Source organism: Bombina bombina, chromosome 4, assembly GCF_027579735.1.
Source record: "Bombina bombina isolate aBomBom1 chromosome 4, aBomBom1.pri, whole genome shotgun sequence".
Taxonomy (NCBI): domain Eukaryota; kingdom Metazoa; phylum Chordata; class Amphibia; order Anura; family Bombinatoridae; genus Bombina; species Bombina bombina.
This window is the reverse complement of record NC_069502.1, coordinates 1,054,633,966-1,054,655,865: the sequence shown is the minus strand read 5'-3', so window position 1 is coordinate 1,054,655,865 and position 21,900 is coordinate 1,054,633,966. Positions and strand designations below refer to the sequence as shown.

Here is a 21,900-nt window from a genome sequence, read left to right as displayed (position 1 = left end):
AACCATTATAACTAAGTGACATTAACACTGAAAACACTGGGTCTCCATTGTTTCCCAAGAATTTATTAGGAATCAAATTATATATGTTGGCATAAAATTAATATATATATATATATATATATATATATATATATATAAATATATTATATACTGTATGTATATATATCCACATATCCATACATACACACACATGTATATTTACAATAAATTAGTCCTATTTATAATTTGTCCAACACTACTAACTAAACATAAGAAGCACAGAGGATTTTTCCCAAGAAAAGAAGATAAAATACTCTAATGTGTGCTTTACCTCTGTGTGAAGGTCAGCAATCTTTCAGCAGGAGAAGTAGAGAGGGATGACCAGTCAATGGTTTACACCTTTATGCTAGGGTATGGACCATTGTATGCCATTCGAAGGCTATATGGCCAAAAGTCTTGTCTAAACTACAAATGTGTATTTGGGGGGGGGGGAAGGATTTCTTAAATGAAATAAGCCTGGTGTCTTGAACAGTTTTCTTTAAAAGTGGCCACCCCGCCAAACTGAGTACAGAGTGGATAACTTGAGCTCTACTACTGATATTTACTGTCATGGAGGAGTTGTATCTGGCTATCAAGGTTTTATTGGCTGACTTTGCAAAAAAATGTCATTGCATGAATACTTTCTATGTGACGCTGATAGGCATATGGCCACACATTTTGGTACTGACCAACTTGTCGTATTTTCAAGGGTTGGGCCTTACAGATGAGACCTGCTCTAATAAAAGGACGCGAGTGCTACATGTGCCAGAGAGACCCTCATAGATGTTACTGTCTTGCAATGACAACAACCGTATACTTTGGAGCTCCTTAAGATTGTTTTGCAGAGCCAGGAGAGGTCCCAGATGACCAGAGATCCACTTGAAGTGGTCAAGTCGAGCAGGAAGGCATGGAAACGTAGTTCCTGCACTATTTTTGCAGGAGGAACTAAGTTCCCACTGGACAGAGAACAGAAGCACTTCAGTAAACACTACTGCTGCTGGTGGGAGGAGCTGGAGCACAGTCTGGTTAGAGGGATAGTGAGATCCTCTAGTATTGGGCAGTAACACTTCCTACAATACACTAAATGTAAGATTGTCAGCATTCCTGCTGTGTTACATCTGTTATGAATATTATCTTTATTATATTTTATTACATATGGTGCTTACATTTCTGTGTGTCTTGCTCTGGGGTTATTTAGCTCCCCTCAGCAGAAACAGGACTATTGCACCTTAAATGGGTGAGACTCTGTGACAGCGGAGTAGTCTCAGGCCCAAAGGCAGCCATTCAACCCTTCATTGGATTTAATTTTCTTTCATTAACAAAAGTGTATTGATTATATACATATAAATACAGTAAATGTGTATATATATATATATATATATATATATATATTAATTGTGAGGGAGGATGGAAGACTTGGTGAGTTCCCACACTTTTTTTTGTAGGACTTAACCCCTGCGCTGACGTTTATATTCTGGACTGATCTCTACAGATTATGAATGTAAAGGTGGATGCCCCTGGTTACTGACCAGGGAGGAGTGGCCAGCCTCTCTTGACAACATTGGTGGCCCTTCTGGTCTCACTAGTGAATTGCTGGAAATGAGACTGCAGCTTCGATCCTTACTAGGTCCAGTGCTCTTGTGAGAGCCATGCAAACTGACTTTTCTGTTTCATTGTTTCACCATCTATACTGCCACAATCTTATGGCCTTACCTCTATTTGGGGACTTTACTTAGGATTCTGTTTCTATGATGGCATTTAAGTGAATCCTGGCTGTACTATATACTTTGTTTTCTTTTTGTTATCTTTGATGCAATGGGCACAAATCATATTTTTTTATAGAATTGTTGTCAACAGCTATTGCATTATGGAGGTTTAATGTTTGCTCCTTACTTATTCACAATTTGCTTTAGGGACAAGCAGCCATAAGACTATCACAGCTCTTGCTATTACCTATTTACTTTATGCTACGGTACTTAAAGGCTAAACCTATATTATTTTGCAGTCAATATTTCTAGATTCTATAAGGCTATTTCTGCTCCTTAGACTCTATTATGGACTCTAGAAGAACAAAAGCGGGTACAGCACTGAAATGGAGGGGTGCACGTAGGACTAGAGGACACTGCTGAGTCCCCAAACAATAGACAGGAATAAAAAGAAGTCCTCAGCACTCCAAGATATCTGTTAGCAATTTATTAGTGAATAAAGGACTGTGACCCTGAAACGTTGCTGTTTTTTCACTAATAAATTGCTAACAGATATCTTGGAGTGCTGAGGACTTCCTTTTATTCCTGTCTATTATGGACTCTGGGCAACTGTTTAAATACCTTTCCTCACTCAACAAATATACTCCAACCTGCCCCCTAATATCCAACAATGACCTGCTCCATCACCTCCTCCCATGCTAGACTACAGGACTTCTCTTGTGTGGCACCAACCATCTGGAACGCACTTCCTCGAGCTGTCAGACTTTCCTCTAACCTCTCCTCCTTTAAACGCTCCCTAAAGACCTTTTTGTTCAGGGAAGCTTATCTCCAAATCAGTAACAAATTAATTCCCCTTGCCTAATAGCTGACCTCATCTAATTCCACACTAACATAATTCCCACCTTTGCAGTCCCCACCTCCTGTTTCTCACCCTCCGGCCTCCTACCCATCTAGATTGTAAGCCCCCACAGGAACAGGGCCCTCAATTCCCCCTGTATTTGTTTGTTAAACTTTGTCTGGTGTCTTTTATATTGTATTGTACTGTACTTTTATCTTTGTACCCATGGACAGCACTGCGGAATCTGTTGCCGCTTTATAAATAAAGAATTATAATAATAATAGTGGGCCCCCACATATAGGTTTTACCTGCAAACCATATTTTGTTGAGATATTTTAAAGCTGAGCTGTACTTCCAAATGTATTATTTTCAAATACAGGTAGCCCTCAGTTTACGCCGGGGTTAGGTTCCAGAAGCAATGGTTGTAAATCGAAACCGCTGTAAATTGAAACCCAGTTTATAATGTAAGTCAATGGGAAGTGAGGGAGTTAGGTTCCAGGCCCCTCTCAAAATTGTCATAAGTAACACCTAATACATTACTTTTAAAGCTTTGAAATGAAGACTTTACATGCTAAACATCATTATAAACCTAATAAAATAATCACACAATACAGAATATATAATTAAACTAAGTTAAATGAACAAAAACATTTGCTAAACAGCATTATAACCCTAATAAAATAATCACATAACACAGACTTTATTTGCATTTTTCTGCAAACAGTTATTTATATGCATTATAATCTGGATTGATTTACAGACAGGAAGATCTTGTTCCTTTGAAATCTGCTCGATAGTTCAGGTTAAACTGATTAATTTCAGTTTGCTTGGCTTGCATATCTTTGCTGCAACACAAGCGGACAGTCTAGGTGTGAGTGGAGTAAGTAGAGCGCTGGAAACAGTGATTCCAAACACCTCACAGTAAATAAGTCCTTCAGACGTATAAACACAAGCGGACAGCTCCACCTACTGGCTTTTTTAATCAATGCACTGCTTCTCAATGCTTTTCATTAGCAGTCACATGACTGAAAAAAAGGTTGTTATTCTGAAACGGTGTAAATTGAACCGTTGTAAACCGAGGGCCACCTGTATATGCTTTTTTTCTCATATTTTTCTGAATGCTTATTTTTATATGATTTGTATTCTAGCTAGTTATAATAAGAAAAAAAAAATCTTTAGTAGTCTACAGTTCATTACTTATAAGTTAAAGGGACACTGAACCCACATTTTTTCTTTTGTGATTTAGATAGAGCATGCAATTTTAAGTAACTTTCTAATTTACTCCTATTATCAATTTTTCTTTGTTCTCTATCTTTATTTGAAAAAGAAGGCATCTAAGCTATTTTGGTTTAGAACACTGGGCAGCACGTTTTTATTGGACAGTTAAATTAATCCACCAATCAGCAAGAACAACCCAGGTTGTTCACCAAAAATGGGCAGGCATTACATTCTTGCTTTTCAAATAAAGATACCAAGAGAATGAAGAAAATTTGATAATAGGAGTAAATTAGAAAGTTGCTTAAAAATGCATGCTCTATTTGAGTCATGAAAGAAAAAATTTGGGTTCAGTGTCCCTTTAATGTGACCAAGTTTTGAGGTGTCAGCACAGAATACTATACTGATGGATATAACCTGACCCTATGCTCTTAGTTTATAAACTGTAGCTGGGTATAGGGCTAGTGGCTTTGTTAGTTATTTTTTGTTCAATGCTATTATTTATAATGGTCACCAGTGTTTCTAGCCTTAAATATGAGTTGCTAGATTCTTGTACACAGTCATAGCTATCGCAGACATAATTATTCGTCTACTTATTATTGACCTGTTATGCATATTGTATTGACAAAAACTAATGTGTACTGATGGTGTTCTCTGTCTTTTTCACTAATATTCAATGAACCAATGTACAATCAACGATGCTGTATGTGCCTGTATGGAATGTCTCAACAATAAAATATAAAATAATTTGGAACGCTCGGATTTTACCTAAAATATTAATTCCTTGCTCCCCAACTGACTGTCTACCTACGCTTTAATCCTTCCTTGCACGTACTGGTAACGCTTTATATTGATCCCTACATAAACAACGCTATCACATACAACATACACATACTCAATATACAGTACATTGTGTATGTTCGTTGTGTAATTACTCGCAAGTCGCAATGCAAACACATTTGTTTGTGAACTTCTTTGACAAACAAACTGAAGAAGAAACCGTTGAGTGTGGGCTGATTGATTCAGACGGTACTCTGGGAACTAGAGTCCATCTAATTTAGATTGTTCTTAGAAGAAAGGGCTATACACAGCAACGTGAACTACATCTCCCAGAAGCTCTTTATATAGGCGTAACGCATAATGACAGAGTTTGGCCTCTTGAGAGCAGCTGCATCCGCCCGCTTGGCGTCGCCGTCTCTAAGCACAACGCATCTCTACCTTAGTAACTACGCATCTTTAGATTCTGCAACTCTAGTTACGCCAAAATCGTGGCTTTGCTATTGGGATTGTAGGATTTTCTTGCGTTACGGGCGCCTCCCCCTGTTGTCTGTGATTGAAGCTAGTGTATTATTTCACCTCCAGTGGTTCATGAAGAAGATTACTGGGTGCTCGGTGCATGACAGAGCCGCAGTCCTCCCCTGCCTTGCTGCATGGACGTGATTAGTATTGATGCAGCAGACGACGCTTATTAGTTTATCGTTCCCTTATAATATACATTTACTGCTGGATATATACATATGATGCTTAGACCTACTGATCTTGCATTAAAACTGTAGGGTTGCTGAATCATTTTGTGCGTTTCAGTAAACCTAATTTATGTTATTTTCAAGTGAAAATAATCGTTTGGCTTCGCTGGATTGATGGTTGACATCTTGCAATCTGTCGTATGGAAGATGCTGCAATGAAGAAAATCTGGCTGTACATTTCTTATATTACTGTGACTCTGCAACAAGGTTGAGAAAAAAAAATACATTTAACCATTTGCAACCTCTTCCTGCATCACCTGTTATGATTTCCTTGCACCGCTTCAAGTGGAATAAACTTAAGCAACCTCTCAGCATCATTAATAATTCATAGTAACAAATGCAACTCCCTGATTGGGAAGCATAGACCTGATGAACTGTTGATTGCTGATGGGGACATGTAATTTTTGTGTGTAATTAAGTCATTTCATACCATCCTTGCTTATCTGGCAGCTGCTTGCACTGGGGATTATGGTGGCACTAGATAGCTGTTCTACTATTAGTTCTCCATTCAATAAAGAAATAAAGTACTAAGAGGCCCCTTTTTATTGAGGAGGAGCTACCTGCAACGCTTGGGGAGAGGGGACAGCCTGCCAGCAGAAGACCTAGTGCCATCTTTATCATTATTCTTTATTACTATTTGTAGATAGTGTGCTTTTGTTATTATCATGGCGGACAGGACAGCTCCTACATGCCAGCTTCGCCTAGAGTGGGTCTATGGGTACAGGGGCCACCAGTGCCGTAATAACCTGTACTACACTGCCGGGAAGGAGGTGGTGTACTTTGTAGCTGGAGTCGGAGTGGTCTACAACACCAGGGAGCATAGTCAGAAATTCTTCCTAGGCCATAACGATGATATAATAAGGTAAGCAACAGCTTGTCATTCCACAAAGGTGTCACCAAAAAATCATTTTATCCCCTTTGTTGCCTGCAGCAAAATGGTTTTAGGGAACTTTATACATACTTATCTATGGCAAATAATCTGAATTCTTGCTATGAACAATTTGGATTGTTGAAGACCTATTAATACAATTTGAATAAAAAAAAAAAATCAATATCGTGAAATGTAAAGTAATAACTTATTATCTAGTGCCTTAGAAATAAAGTGAGTAACTGCAATACAATACAAAAAAGTGTTGCAAAGCATTGTTTTCTGGTTTGTAGAACATTCTTTTAATGTAATATAAAAATATACTGGATCTGAATGAAAAGCTGTTAAACCATTTTAGCCTTTTAATGTCTTCTTGCAAAACTTGAAGGTTACAACACTGGGGTTTAAAGTTCTGTCTTATTCACACATTTTGTTGTTGTTACTATTCCATAAAGAAATCACAACTATGTTGCTAACAATCATGATACACTTCTTAGCAACACTGTTGTGAAATGTGTTTAAAAGAGCATCCTTAGATACTGTCTGGCCAAAAACCTTTGTGGATGACTTGACCAGTAAACCCAATTCTTGCTATACTTCTGCTATACATAATACAAACTAAAACATTTTTGACAGCTGTTTAATTTGCCCCTGCCCATTTTAGTAATGTAAAATAATCTTGTATTGCATTTACCCCTGTCCTGAATACAATACATTTGGTGTTGATTGGTGAAACTTTAATGGGAATACAACTAAGGTGGATTTTTTTTTATTTGGTGAGCACATTTCTAGAAATTCTATTATTGGAAACAACATATATTCTTTTATATAATATCTGAAATGAGCATAAATATTGGAAAAAACATACAAACTGGTTGATAGCAGGGCAACCCACATATCTACTTGATTCAAATAGAGAAGATTAATTAATAATCCAGTTGGAGAGAAGTACTTTGTGTTAGCTCCATCTAGGAAGAGGTAAAAGACTAGTGTAGAACAGAGAAATGGAGCCAGATTTAAAAAAAAAAAACAAAAACGATGAAGAACCATTCATATTTTAAGTTATACTTTTATATTTGAATATAGAATGGAAAGTGTGATTGGTATCAAATAACCATTGGGTGAAAGACTGCAAACTACAAATACATAAATAAAAAGCATCCATACCCACTGACATTTTTACATTTATAATTTAAGTTTTCAGGCTTGTCCATCCCCTTATTCAGATGATGAGAACTGTCGACCCCCAAATTCTTAATTCAACCTTTTAAAAATATTACTGTGAGTGTGGATCCCATAATCTCTTAGTGGAGCGTTATTTTAACGTGCACCCGTAAAGGGGCACATTTGTCAGACCTCTGGTTAATTAAAAACATGTGCCCCAATTGCTCCCAAATAAAGTGGACAGTAGTTTATAATAAAATAAAATGATGAGCAACAAAGCAGTTATAAGAGGTTAAAGGAACATTATACACTAGATCTTTCTTTGTATAAATGTTTTGTAGATGATCCATTTATATAGCCTATACAGCTTTTTTTTTAAATGTATAGTTTGGCTTATTTTTAAATAACATTGTGCTGATTTTCAGACTTCTAACTAAGCTCCAAAGTTTTAGGAGAATACTGATGTATACCTACTCCAGCTTGCTCCTGTTTGTGTAAAGAGTCATTTCATATGCAGAGGAAGGGGGAGTGTCTGCTTTTTATTCTATAGAACCACTTGCAGTGGGCGTTCCAGCTAACCATTTTAACAGTGCTAAACTGGGAGCTTCTAACTGAATTTTGTTAGGAACATTTACATTTTTTGTAGTCCAGTAACATAGCCTTTGGAAAGAAATAGTACTTTTTTAAGTGGTCAGATAGGGTCAGATATCAGTGAACTCCTGCACTGATTAATCAAGCAAATTAATGTTGTAGGTTTAATGTTCAAAATCCTTTATGATTTACTCCCTCCTGTCTGGCAACAGTGGAAAACAACTATTTCAGGATTGATTTACAGGACAAGAAAGCAAAATAAATAAGTAGAGTGCAAAGATTTCTTTTTTTTTTTTTACCATGTGTAATTTTATGCCCCGTTTAAAGGCACACTGTACTATAAAATTGTTTCCCCTGAATATGCTTCCAATGACTTGTTATATCAGCTGCAGAGTTTTAAATGCAATATAAATGGCCCTTTTATGTTTATTTGTTATTATTTTGTAAAAGATAATTTTGCTTAATTAAACCAGAACCAATTTAAATGGGCTGAGCCTGCACAGAGATCAAACTTTCTTATCTAGCTATATACACAATTGCTTCCTTGTCTTATCTCTCTCTATATATACACAATATCAATAAATTCCTTCTAATGTTTCCATAGAGTTTCTCAAGAAAATACAATTGTATGTATATTTTTCAATATAGGTGGGGGTTTCAAAAGGCAAAAACATCTATTTCAAAGTAACAAAATAAATGTAAATAATATATTTGTAAACATTTTAATACACTCCAGCATGTAAAAGGGATGTCAGGAAACACATTACATGAGAGAAAATTTTAATATAGCACATTTCAGCTACACTATTAGTTCAATTCTTCTGAATGCTTTTGGCTTTCATTTTTTTGACACCAGAGTACACAGTGTCAGCAGATAATCACCCTATTGGCTAGATACAATTATAAAGAAGATATCAAACTGTCTAATAGTTGAGATGCTCAAAGCAAAGTGTGGAAAACAGCACCAACAGATATGTGGCTTGTGGGGCACGGAACCCAGGATCTGCCTTATCCTGCAAATACTTCAAGTAGCAAAAAAGATTTGTTCCAGCCACCAATAGTTAAAAAACCTTTATTTCTTCATATGGGGTCTTTTGACAAACATACAACGTTTCAGACCTGCTATAGGTCCTTAGTCATGTATGTATGTATGTATGTCATGACTAAGGACCTATAGCAGGTCTGAAACGTTGTATGTTTGTCAAAAGACCCCATATGAAGAAATAAAGGTTTTTTAACTATTGGTGGCTGGAACAAATCTTTTTTGCTACTTAATAGTTGAGATGCACTGGATGATTATTTGCAGACTTTCTTTTGGTGAGCAGGTCTCATGCAAAATAAGATTTCTCTTTTTTTATGATTAAAGGGACAAAACAGTCAACATTGAAATGTACATTTAACATTTGAACAGTATATATATATATAATTTGTATTTATTGTTTTGCAATATACTTTCAAAGGTCTATTACTGTTTCAGTGTCATACACACATATGCAGCAAGTGCCCTGTGCACCAGCATTCAAACACCACACATGCTCAACATGAGTTGTTTTTTATGGCGTAACTTAAAGGGACATGATACCCAAATGTTGAAACACTTGAAAGGGATGCAGTATAGCTGTAAAAAGCTGACTAGAAAATATCACCTGAACATCGCTATGTAAAAAAGGAAGATATTTTACCTCAAAATGTCCTAAGTATACACACCCCATTGTAAAGGACTTTCAGTAGCAAATCAGTATGTCTGTCCCGGGACCGGCAAGGGAGTGAGCTTCATGCACACTCATGCTATTTCCCTATTCAGTTTAAGGAGGTTTACTATAAAATCTCATGAGAGTTAAGTGAAATCTCATGAGATCATAGTAAAAGAGGTCATGACCTCAGCACTGCTAATACTGATTGGCTGCTGTTCATTTGTTTTTTTAACGGAAGCTGAGCAGTATCTGAAAGATAACTTTTTACACAGCACTTACTCTGTTGAACTGAGGAAAATATCTTCTTTTTTTCATAAAGATGTTCAGGTGATATTTTCCTGTCAGCTTTGTACAGTTATACTGCATCACTTTCAAGTGATTTAGCATATGAGTATTATGTACATTTAAGTAATCAGTTGCATGATGTACGTCACCAGTACAAGTAGTGTTTGAATTCTGGTACATGGAATGCACACACAGCATACATGTGTAACAGTAATCATTTTTACTAGAGTTGTTTTTCTAATACAAGTATCCTGCAAAAATGCTACTGTTCAGAAATTAAATGCACAGGTGCATCTCAGTCTAACCACTATGTCCATTGAAACAATGCTCATTTTAACACGTTTTAGAAAATGTAAAACTTAAAAACTAAATAAAATGAATCTACTATATTTTATTAGTTCAGGTCATTATTTTAACTAAAGTCTCTTGTGACCCCATCTCTAAAAAAGGAATATGTACACGCGTGTCATTTATTAGAGATTAAATTATACGACCTTCTGGGAAAGGCAAGGGTGCATGTCTTTGCTCATGTGTTTAACCTATTCTTGTCCAGTTTAAAACCAGGGAGCCGCAGTGTGGCCTTAAAACTTATTTTATGAGACTTTCCACATTTTCAAAATGAGTAATTTTGCTTTCATATTACTAATATTCCTCTACATTAGACTGTGAAGGTTTAACAGCAGATGCATTTATACTATAGAAACATTATCAGTATGACATAATATAACATAACAAGTGCCACATATTTGAAGAAATAAAATCAGCTAATTTAACAACATACACACTTAGCTTTGGTAGAATTGTGTACAGGCAGTTTAGTTCCTACAGTAACATCAGAGGCAGGATCAGTCTGAGACATCTTGCAAAATGTAACAAAAAAATAATAATAGCATTTAAACAAAATATCCAATTTCCTCAAAATAGCAGTTTCAGGAATGGGAAAAAATGCTTATGCTAAAATAATTAAAGCAAATGTAAATTTTGATGCTTAAAGTGAAAGTAAATCCTAGCGTTTTACAAACGCTAGGATTGACTTTTGAAACAAATAAAGGGGACTTTCATTCATGAAGTATAAGATACTTCATGTAGAAAGCTCCTTTATTTGATTTAACCGATCGCCGTTTTTAGCTGCTACAGCAGCCCACGGCTAAAAAAGTTTTTTGCTAAGAGGTGACGTTTTCACCTCTTAGCCAATAGCCGTGCGGTAAATCCGGCTTGGCGCCCATGGGAGCCGGATATACCGCATGGCTATTGGCTAAGAGGTGAAAACGTCACTTCTTAGCAAACATTTTTTTTAGCTGTGTGCTGCTGTAGCAGCTAAAAACGGCGATCAGTTAAATCAAATAAGGGAGCTTACTACATGAAGTATCTTATACTTCATGAATGAAAGTTCCCTTTATATGTTTCAAAAGTCAATCCTAGCGTTTGTAAAACGCTAGGATTTACTTTCACTTAAGTGCCTGGTTTTTAAAAATTTGATTAAAAACAGGGGCACTTTAATTCATCAAAATTTACATTTCACTCCTGTTGTGAAAAAAAACGTACCTTTTAATCTTCACAGCAGCTCCAGCTTCCTCCGGTCGTCGCAAGCCATTTCTGATGTCAGAAATGATGGATAGGTCATCCTCCAATCACAGCTTCCCCCCCGGGGGAATCAGTGTCTGATTCAACACCGTGATTAGAGGAAGTCGGATTCCTCATTTTAGACCCAGGAAGAGGCTTTGCAACGGGCAGAGGAAGCTGGAGCTGCTGTGAAGATTAAAAGGTAATTTTTTTTCACAACAGGAGTGAAATGTAAATTTTGATGAATTAAAGTGCCCCTGTTTTTATTCGAATTTTAAAAAAACTGGCACTTTAGCATCAAAATTTACATTCACTTTAAATGAAAATAAAGTCAAAAGCAAACATCATAGCCTTCTGAAAACAAATGAGTGAACAAAAGAGGGAGAGACTTAATATAACAAATTTTTTGGCGCCAATAATGACGCAAACAAAGATGACGCAAATGCAGAGAAAAAAACTTTTGGCGCCAAAGTTAACAAGAAATGACACGACTCGCATCATAACAAGCGCGACTTTGCGTCAAAAATTTTTGCGCCAACAAAGACGCAAGAAATGACGTGCCAAAAAATATTTGCGCCAAGAATTACGCAATAAATAGAAGCATTTTGTGCCATAGCGAGCCTAATTTGCCCGCAAAATTTGAAAAAACAAGTCAAAAGTTACAACTAGCTGGAACCCCAGGTAAGAAAAAAATTACTACATTTCTCCCAAAAACATAATTTCCTTGCTGAAACTGTTAGACTGCAAAGGGAAATAAACATAGACCTGACTCATGGCAAATATATGCAATATATATTACTTTAAAATATAAAGTGCCAAACATAGCTGAGAGTGTCTTAAAAAATAATATATACTTACCTGAAGACACCCATCCACATATAGCAGACAGCCAAACCAGTACTGAAACATATCAGCAGAGGTAATGGTAGAGGAGTATAATGTCGATCTGTAAAGGGAGGCAGCAGATGAATCCCTGAGACAGATTTACAGAGAGCCTTAGAATAGATTTCCCATAGGCGAAAACATGGTATCATTAGGCCATACTCCCTTCACATCCCTCAGACAAACACTGTACTTTAAGAGGAATTGGGCTTCAAAATGTTTAGAAGTGCCTTTCTAGAAAATCAAGCACATCTTGCTTCACCATCCTCCAACGAAGGCAAAGTTTGTAAAACTAAGGTATGAGTGAGGTGGAAGGTGTGTTTATAGGCATTTTGAGGTTTGGGAAACTTTGCCCCCTCCTGGTAGGAATGTATATCCCATCATTAGCTCATGGACTCTTGCCACATGAAAGAAACAGCTATATACATCAGGAAATACAGATTTTACAAAAATTGCAAGATATCCTGATTATGTCTTTTTGCACAATAATAAAAATCTAGAAAAATCATTGTGCCTTTGAATGTTGTTAACATGTAAATACAATTAATTATATATGAATAGTATTCTTAAAGGGACAGTAAAGTCAAACTTAAACTTCCATGATTGAGACAGAGCATGCTATTTTAGACAGCTCCCCTACATACTTCTATTACTTCTATTGTTTATAGCGCTGCGGAATCTGTTGGCGCTCTACAAATAACCGATAATAATAATAATAATAATATTATCAGATGTTGGTTAATTATCTTGGTATTTTTGGTTGAAGGAGCAGTAATGCACTAATAGAAGATAGCTGAACTTGGGTGAGCCAATGACAAGAGGCACATATGTGCAGCCATCAATCACCTGCTAGCTCCCAGAAGTACATTGCAGCTTCTGAGCCTACCTAGGTATGCTCTTTAACAAATGTTAAAAAGAGAATTAAGTATATTTGATAATAGACGTAAATCAGAAATTTGTTTAACATTGCATGTTCTATCTGATCTGAACCATGAAAGTTTAATTAAAATATTCCAATCTTCCAATTCAGTCCCTCATCTGAAAATATAGGAGAGCCCTGGTTTCACCTATTATCACAGACATAACAATAACTGATTATAGTATTTCTTTTTTATGACACAATGAGTCCACGGATCATCTTAATTACTAATGGGATATTCACCTCCTGGTCAGTAGGAGGCGGCAAAGAGCACCACAGCAAAGCTGTTAAATAGCTCCTCCCTTCCCTCCCACTCCAGTCATTCTCTTTGCCTACGTTAGTGATAGAAAGTGGTAAAGTGAGGTGTTAGGAAAAGATTCTTCAATCAAGAGTTTATTATTTTTTAAGTAGTACGAGATTGTGCTGCTTTGTTCTAGGGTGTAGCCGTAGTCCATATCAGTCTCTTCAGTAGAGCAGTGGTGGCTTTAGAGCAATAGGAACTTGTGGGACATAATTCTCACTGCGCCTCCCATATTCTGATGCTGCCCTTACCCTGAAAACTAGAGGGATTTTTACTCAGGACTTTCGTTTATTTACAGGTCCATGAGAGGGAGAGGACCTCTCAAACCTGGGAAATGCCTTGCTGCCAGGCAGAAGATGAGGTAAGTGCTGACTTTATTTCTGGGGGTAGAGGATCTCAGAAAAAGTTTGGGCACTTTATTATTTTATCTAGACCTCATTGAACTTGGACTCAGATTCTCCTAGTCTATTAGAGGACATTAGGGCAGTTAGGACGCAGGCACTGGGGTTGACATGTGTCTCATCTCCCGGCGGTCTCATATCTAAGAATAAAGCCGACCGGGAGATTTTATATTGAGTTTGAACTGTTGACAGAGTGTGAGCTCTAAAGGGGTTTTCTCTGTTATGTAGAGCTTTCGAAATAAGCTGCTGTTTAAACTGAAGCTGTTCAGTCTTTTCTCTTGCTCCCGGTGGCTATACTTAAACAATGGCGACATATTGAGTTTTTTATTTAAATGATAAGCTGTTTGTCACAGTGTGAGAGGTGTTTCCGTGATTGGTAACAGCGGACTAGCAGCTTTTTAATCTGAAGCTGTTCATTCAATTCTTTTGCTCCCGGTGCCTCTACTTAAACAATGGCGACCGGGAGATGACTTGTGAAATGCCCACGAGGGGCGGAGCTTGTTAATGGCGCCAGTGTATTTGCACTCCTCCTTCCTAACACTTCCGACTATCGGAAGGAGCGGGGGAATTTAAGTCTAGAATGTGCGCCTTGCAGAAAACTCTTCCTTCCTAACCGAAAGGATCAGGGGAATTCTTGTCTGAGTTTTTTTGCGCTTAAGACAGCGCTATAACAAGGTCAGGATTTGTGTAGAGAGGCTGTCTGACGCCTCAGCTGGGTCAGACTGAGGTGTAGAGTGGGTTTAGCAGTATTGAAATTCCTCATGTACATATTCAGACATTTCTGACCTCATATAAAATAAAGAAGTTTCACTTTAACATTTAAAGAGACAGTAACGTTTGTTATATGTTAATTTTTATTAACAAAAGGTTAAGTCTTATTTAATTATTCTGCCATATGTGAGTCAGATTGATTAAGGAAGTGTACATAAAATTTTATAACACACATGCAGTGCCCTGCGGTTCCTCGCAAACTCCATCTGGAGTTGCTGCGCAAGACATCGCTTCTTTAATGTCATGGTGAGATCTGTGAACAAAGAAGTAACGTTTATTTTAAGTATGTACGTTTTTAAGAAAATAAACAAAGTTTGGAATGTATTAGGTTTCTGATGGCTAGATGGCACCTCAGCAAGATTAAGCTGAAGTGTAGATAGGTTCTGCAATGTTTGCATGCTAATTTAACTTACGTCTGCACACAAAAATAAAAAGTTACTTTTTTAAAAATTTAAAGAGACAGTTTTTTATGTGTTAATTTTTGTTAAGGAGGGGTCTCTTGTTTTAGGCTTGGATACCATTGTGGTACTACCAATCCACTTCTATTTCTCATTTATTGAGAGATCCTTAATTGATAAAGATAGACTTGTTCTAAACCTACTCCTTTCTAAGGTGCATGCTGCTTAGGAGCCTAGTGACAATGGTGAAGATAGGCCACAAATTTCTCCTAAGGTGTCCCTAAAAATTTATAGCCCACATGCAGTGCCCTGCGTTTCCTCTCTCACTCCACCTGGAGTTACCATGTATTGAAATTCATGATACATGATCTGTTTTTCCCACGCTCTAGGGAAAAAGTGCAAGAGGACATATTCACTCAGAATCGTGTTATTGATTCATTTGTAGCTATTCTGAATGTTTCTTCCCTGTAAGTAGTAGTATCGCATAAGGAATACTCAGTCTCTAATGAGGTAATTCCTTTATCTGATTCTGAGTTTATTTTCCTTCTGTTTTAGTCTGAATGCCTCCATTTTCTACTTAGAGGTTTTAGCTACTCTGGGTGACCCGGACACCAGTAGGTTATGCTAATATTGTGATGTGCCCTTCATGGTGGAAGTATTTCCTATTCCAGATAGGACTATAGAGTTACCCCTTTTTCTCTTTAATTTAGAAGGAAGACGATACTCAGGGGGAATGAGAATTTCCACGCTAGCCTAGGGAGATGCTAGTCGCATGGAGGATAGTAGTTCCTTAAGGACTCTATGCAGGTGAAGGACCCTATGGTTAGAAGTTAGAGGGTTTACATTGTCAACCTGCAGTTGGTATGGCTACTGTTTCCAGTGCAGCGGCGTACTGGTTTGATGCTTTGTCTGTTTCTATTGGACAGACACCCCTCTCGCAGGGATAGTAGATAGGGTTTTTAAGTTAGTAGACTCCTTTAAATTCAGAATAGCGTAAAGGAAGTATGAGATAATTTCATCCTTTCGAGATTTCTATGAAAATCCTTCCACGCCTTTTCCCAAGTAGAATCAGTTTAAGCCTTTCTGGAGACCCTATCTGGCTTAGAATAGGGGAAAATAGTCCAAGAAGCCTGCTGTTGAATCTAAGACAGCATGAGGGGCGTGCACCCGATCAGTAAGGGGGCAGGTTCTCCTTTTTCAATCAGGTTTAGTTTTTGTGATCATGATCCCTGGGTGGTGTATATTGAGTCCCAGGGATACAAATTAGAGTTCAAGACTTTTCTCCCAGGGGCAGGTTCCTGCTTCAAGATTATCGGTAATGGCGCCCTATCTGGACAACATCCTAGTCCAGGCGCTATCCTTACAACAAGCAAGATTCCACTCGGACATAGTGCTATCCTTCCTGCGATTTCACGGGTGGAAGATAAATTTGGAAAAGAGTCTCCTAGTCCCAAATTCGAGGGTAGCTTTCTTGGGAACCATAATAGATATCAATGAAGATTTTTCTGATGAAAGTCAGGAAATCAAAGATTATCTATACTTGTCTAGTCCTTCAGTCCGCTTCTAGGCCATCAGTGACTCAGTGCATGGAGGGAATAGGGCTGATGGTGGTGACAATGGACATCATCCCGTTTGCTCAGTTTCACCTCAGACCTCTGCAGTTAAGCATGCTCAGACAATGGAACGGAGATTATGTGGATTTGACTCCTCAAATACTACTGGAGCAGGAGACAAGGGATTCTCTTCTATGGTGGTTGTTTCTGGATCATCTCTTCCAGGGAAACTGCTTCCGCAGACCATCCTTGGTGATTGTGACAACAGACGCCAGCCTTCTAGGGTGGGGAGCAGTCTGGGGCTCCCTAAGGGCTCAGGGAGTTTGGACTCAGTCAGAGTCTGTTCTACCTATAAACATTTTAAATGCTCTTCTGGCCTGGCCCCAGTTAGCCTTGGTTGAGTTTATCAGGTTCCAGTTGATCAATATAACTTCAGTAGGTTACGTCAATCATCAGGTAGGAACGAGGAGTTCCTTAGCGATGACAGAGGTAACCAAAATAATTCAGTGAGTGGAGGCCCATTCTTGCTGCCTGTCGGCGATCCACATCCCAGGGGTGGACAACTGGGAGGCGGACTTCCTGAGCAGGCAGACCTTTTCATCTGGAGGAGTGGCAACTCCATCCGGAAGTGTTCTCTACCCTGATTCTCAAGTGGGGTCAGCCGGAATTGGATCTCATGGCATCCCGACAGAATGCCAAGCTCCCGAGATACGGTCGAGGTCCAGGGACCCCCAGCCGGAGCTGATAGATGCTCTGGCGGTCCCTCGGATCTTCAGTCTAGCATACCTATTTCCTCCGTTTGCTCTTCTTCCTCTGGTCATTGCTGGAATCAAACAGGAGAGGGCATCGGTGATCCTCATAGCTCCAGCTTGGTCTCGCAGGATTTGGTATGCAGATCTGGTAGAGATGGCATCTCTGTCCCCTTGGAGACTTGCGTTGAGGATGGACCTTCTAATTCAGGGACCCTTTCTTCACCCAAATCTAGTTTCTCTGAAGCTGACTGCTTGGAGATTGAAAGCTTAATTTTATCCAAGCGGGGGTTTTCTGACTCGGTCATAGAGACCGTGATTCAGGCTCGTAAGCCTGTAACTAGAAGGATTTACCATAAGATTTGGCGTAAATATCTCTATTGGTGCAAATCCAAGGGCTACTCATGGAGAAGAGTAAGGATTGCTAGAATTTTATTTTTTCTCCAAGAGGGTTTGGTGAAGGGATTATTGACAAGTTCTTTAAAGGGTCAGATCTCGGCCTTATCTATTTTGTTACACAAACGTCTGGCGGATGTTCCAGATGTACAATCATTTTGTCAGGCCTTGGTCAGGATCAGGCCTGTCTTCAAACCAGTTACTCCTCCATGGAGTCTTAATTTAGTTCTCAAAGTTCTTCAAGGGGCTTAGTTTGAGCCCATGCATTCCTTAGATATTAAGTTGTTATCTTGGAAGGATTTATTTTTTGTTGCTATTTCTTCTGCTTGGAGAGTGTCTGAACTCTCTGTATTGCAGTATGAACCTCCTTATCTTATATTCAATTCGGATAAGGTAGTTTTACGTACTAAGTTAGGTTTTCTTCCTAAGGTTATTTCTGATCAGAACATTAATCAGGAAATTGTTGTTCTTTCTTTGTGTCCTAATCCTTCTTCTCAGAAGGAACGACTTCTGCACAATTTGGACGTGGTCCGTGCTTTAAAGTTTTACCTGCAGGCGACTTAGGACCTTCGTAAGTCGTCTTCTTTGTTTGTGACTTTCTCAGGAAAAAACGTAAAGGACAGAAAGCTACGGCAACTTCTCTTTCTTTTTGGCTGAAGAGTATCATATGCTTTGCATATGAGACTGCTGGACAGCAGCCTCCTGAGAGAGTTACGGCTCATTCCACGTGGGCTGTTGCTTACTCATGGGCATTCAAAAATGAAGCTTCTGTGGAACAGATTTGCAAGGCTGCAACTTGGTCTTCTCTTCACACTTTTTCAAAATTCTACAAATTTGACACTTTTGCCTCTGCTGAGGCTGCTTTTGGGAGAAAGGTTCTTCAAGCAGTGGTGCCTTCCGTTTAGGTTCCCTGTCTTGTCCCTCCCGTATCATCTGTGTACTCTAGCTTGAGTATTGAATCCCATTAGTAATTAAGATGATCCGTGGACTCATTGTGTCATAAAAAAGAAAAGAAAATTTATGCTTACCTGATAAATTTATTTCTTTTTTGACACAATGACTCCACGGCCCGCCCTGTTTTTGTAAGACAGGTTGTTGGTTATTGTAACTTCAGACACCTCTGCACCTTGGTTTTTCCTTTCTTTCCTTAACTTCGGTCGAATGACTGGAGTGGGAGGGAAGGGAGGAGCTATTTAACAGCTTTGCTGTGGTGCTCTTTGCCGCCTCCTGCTGACCAGGAGGTGAATATCCCATTAGTAATTAAGATGATCTGTGGATTCATCGTGTCAACAAAGAAATACATTTATCAGGTAAGCATACATTTTCTTTTTTCTGTAGTATTGCAATAAATTAAAGTACCAGTTGCAACCCTTTTTGCTGAAATCATTTTCTCCCTATCATATATTTATTTGTAGAAGCCAATCCAGACTTGTTTTATTGAAGAAGATAAAGTTTGACATTCTTGTTATCTTACCTTATCCCTGAAGCCAGTTAAGGACACATATGTGACAGGGTTAGGCTTGAGAATTCAACAATGTGCACTTCCAATTCTCAAAATTGGAAAACTCACAATTTTCAGAGCTAAAATAAAGAAAAGCTTTAATGCATAATTAAACATATAGAGGTAGATAATTTTTTAACCTCCTGCTGATGTGTTACCTCCCAAAATCAACACAACATTGTTATCCTTGTCTTTACCTCCTGACTTCTAATACTGGGTGTTGATGGTAATAGGTGATGGGTGTAATTAAAGGGATAGCAAACCCAAATTATTTATTTTATGATTCAGATAGAGCATCATAGCATGCAATTTTAAGCAACTTTCTAATTTACTCCTATTATCAAATTTTCTTTGTTTTCTTTGAATCTTTATTTGAAAAAACAGTATGGGCATTATCTATACAGTTGGCAAGTTTGTTAATTGTGTTATTAATTTAAGTTTTTATTAGTGTAAAAGTACTTATTGTTAATTTTAATTTTACTTGACTGAGCAGGTAGCATTTGTATCTGTTGTTTCCAGATGTCATCCGATAAAAATTTGTCTGCATGGAGAGAAATCATCATTTGTATTGTTTTGCTTTTTAAAAAATATATATCTTTTCAGATTTAAAATCACCTTACCAGCCATCTGGAAATATATAGGCATAAAAAGGGCAAAACAATAATATACTATTTGTGAAAACAGTAATATGAGTCAGTTCAATATGCACAGTGAAGACTAGTCAAACGTCCACAGCTTAACACGGGGGTGGCTGATCCAAAATGCCAACTTTAACCCCATTCAAATGCCACAAACAATAAAAAATGCACCCTTATCTAAGCAGACCTTTCACAAAGCCCCAGATATAGAGCATAATATAGAGGGCATAGTAAAAGGATGGTAGTACAATAACAGTGGACTTGTGATCTATAGCCTGCTCTCTCAAATGTAAGTGAAATGAAGAACCTCTGTTTTATGTGTGAGGGGTATATTAAGAGGAATAACTATAAATAATAAGAATTATAATCTATGCCTATAATTATAATGAAGCCTTCAATTATCCAATTGGGCCACTTTTGGACCCTGTCTTACTGCTGATGTAAAGATTATTAGTAGAAAAAAGGTATATAATAGGCTAATATATGACATTCCTGCAAGGTATTAATTAGATAAACCATTTGCTCTAATGTGCAAGTCTAGTCAACCAAAGGGTCTGCTAAAATATTAATGAGAGCTATCTGTAAGAATGGGGTACTACTAGCTTCTAGAGAGACATCATTGATATTCACATGGGTCTCTGAACTCCTCCATCACAGCAAGAAGGCCTCCACACAAAAAAACGGTGAGGGAGAGAAGTAAATGTCATGTAAACCCCAGGCAACACAACAAACTCAATATACTGAAAATGTGGCACCCTACTATGTGTTAGATCGCTATTTAGCGCTCCCGCTTGCCTTCCTACTGCCCTTGACTGCAGCTTTTTGCACTTGTCGGAAACCATGCATATTACAAGTAAAAAAATGTCACTTGCACGCAAAAAACCTCGAAAACCTCTCCGCTCAGGTGAGATATTCTAAAATTATCCCCCAGCTCTGCGAGATCCCTAGTGAAATATTCACAAGGCAGATTTTGCTTTGCTGCTCCAAGGGGCGTTCCCTGTATTTCTGTATGTGAAGGAGAGACAAGCCCAGTGCAATATAACACTGCATGACATGACAGTTCTGAGCATTTACACTTTGTGCTTTCTATTTTACATCAATTTACACTTCAGATGATCTTTTATTACATTTAAACTTTGCACCTTCTATTTTGTATTTTATTTTGTATACAGCAGTGTATTTAGGATTGTGATTTTTTAAATTCTGATTTTGCCTTCACACTTTCTGTGTAATTTTAACAAATTAGGCTCATGCTTTGTATATATGAATTTGCATTTTGCATGTCTTTTATTTAAATTAACACTGAAAAACTGTCAGCTACTGTGTCCCAGAGAGTGTCATTACTTTCTATGGGTCAGATAATCAAACATTCTCTAATGCTAACTTCAAAGGGGCAGAATTCACTGAATTTTCTAAGAAAAGGGAAGGAACCTGGAAATCCCAGAGAGATGAGAGATGCATTCTATAGAAAGTAATTACATGAGAGAGAGAAGGTAACTGGAGAACCCCTGGGGCTGAAATGTTTTCACTACAATTTAACTTGCTTTTGTCTATATTTTAGTAAATATTACTTTGTTAGTTAAATGGACAGTCTACTCCCAAATTGTTATTGTTTAAAAAGCCAACATGGTTATGTTAATATACTTTTTCCCTCTGTGATTACCTTGTGTCTAACCCTCTTCTGACAGCCCCCTTATCACCTGGCTATTTATTAACTATTGACTTAGCCAATGAGTGCTGTGTCGTGCACAACTCCCCGGGTGGTAAAGGCGTTATCTATCTTTTTACACAATAACAATTTTGGTGATGACGTCACCGCGCAACTTTATTTAAAATGTACAACACAAAGTATAGAGAAAGGGGGCATGCTGCTTAGAAGCCTGTATCTCAGGCATCTAAGCAGCTACAGACCCCCAATGATTC

The 21,900-nt window shown here is 37.9% G+C and overlaps 1 protein-coding gene across 1 annotated transcript in view; it reads left to right on the top strand.

Annotated features, from left to right (window-relative positions):
* Window positions 1-5,968: 5,968 nt before the first annotated feature.
* EML6 (EMAP like 6) overlaps window positions 5,969-21,900 on the top strand; it is a 540,560-nt gene continuing 524,628 nt past the window's right edge. Inside the window, exon 1 of the mRNA XM_053712691.1 lies at window positions 5,969-6,165. Coding sequence (XP_053568666.1) covers window positions 5,969-6,165 — 197 coding nt within the window. The remainder of the gene's footprint in view (window positions 6,166-21,900) is intronic.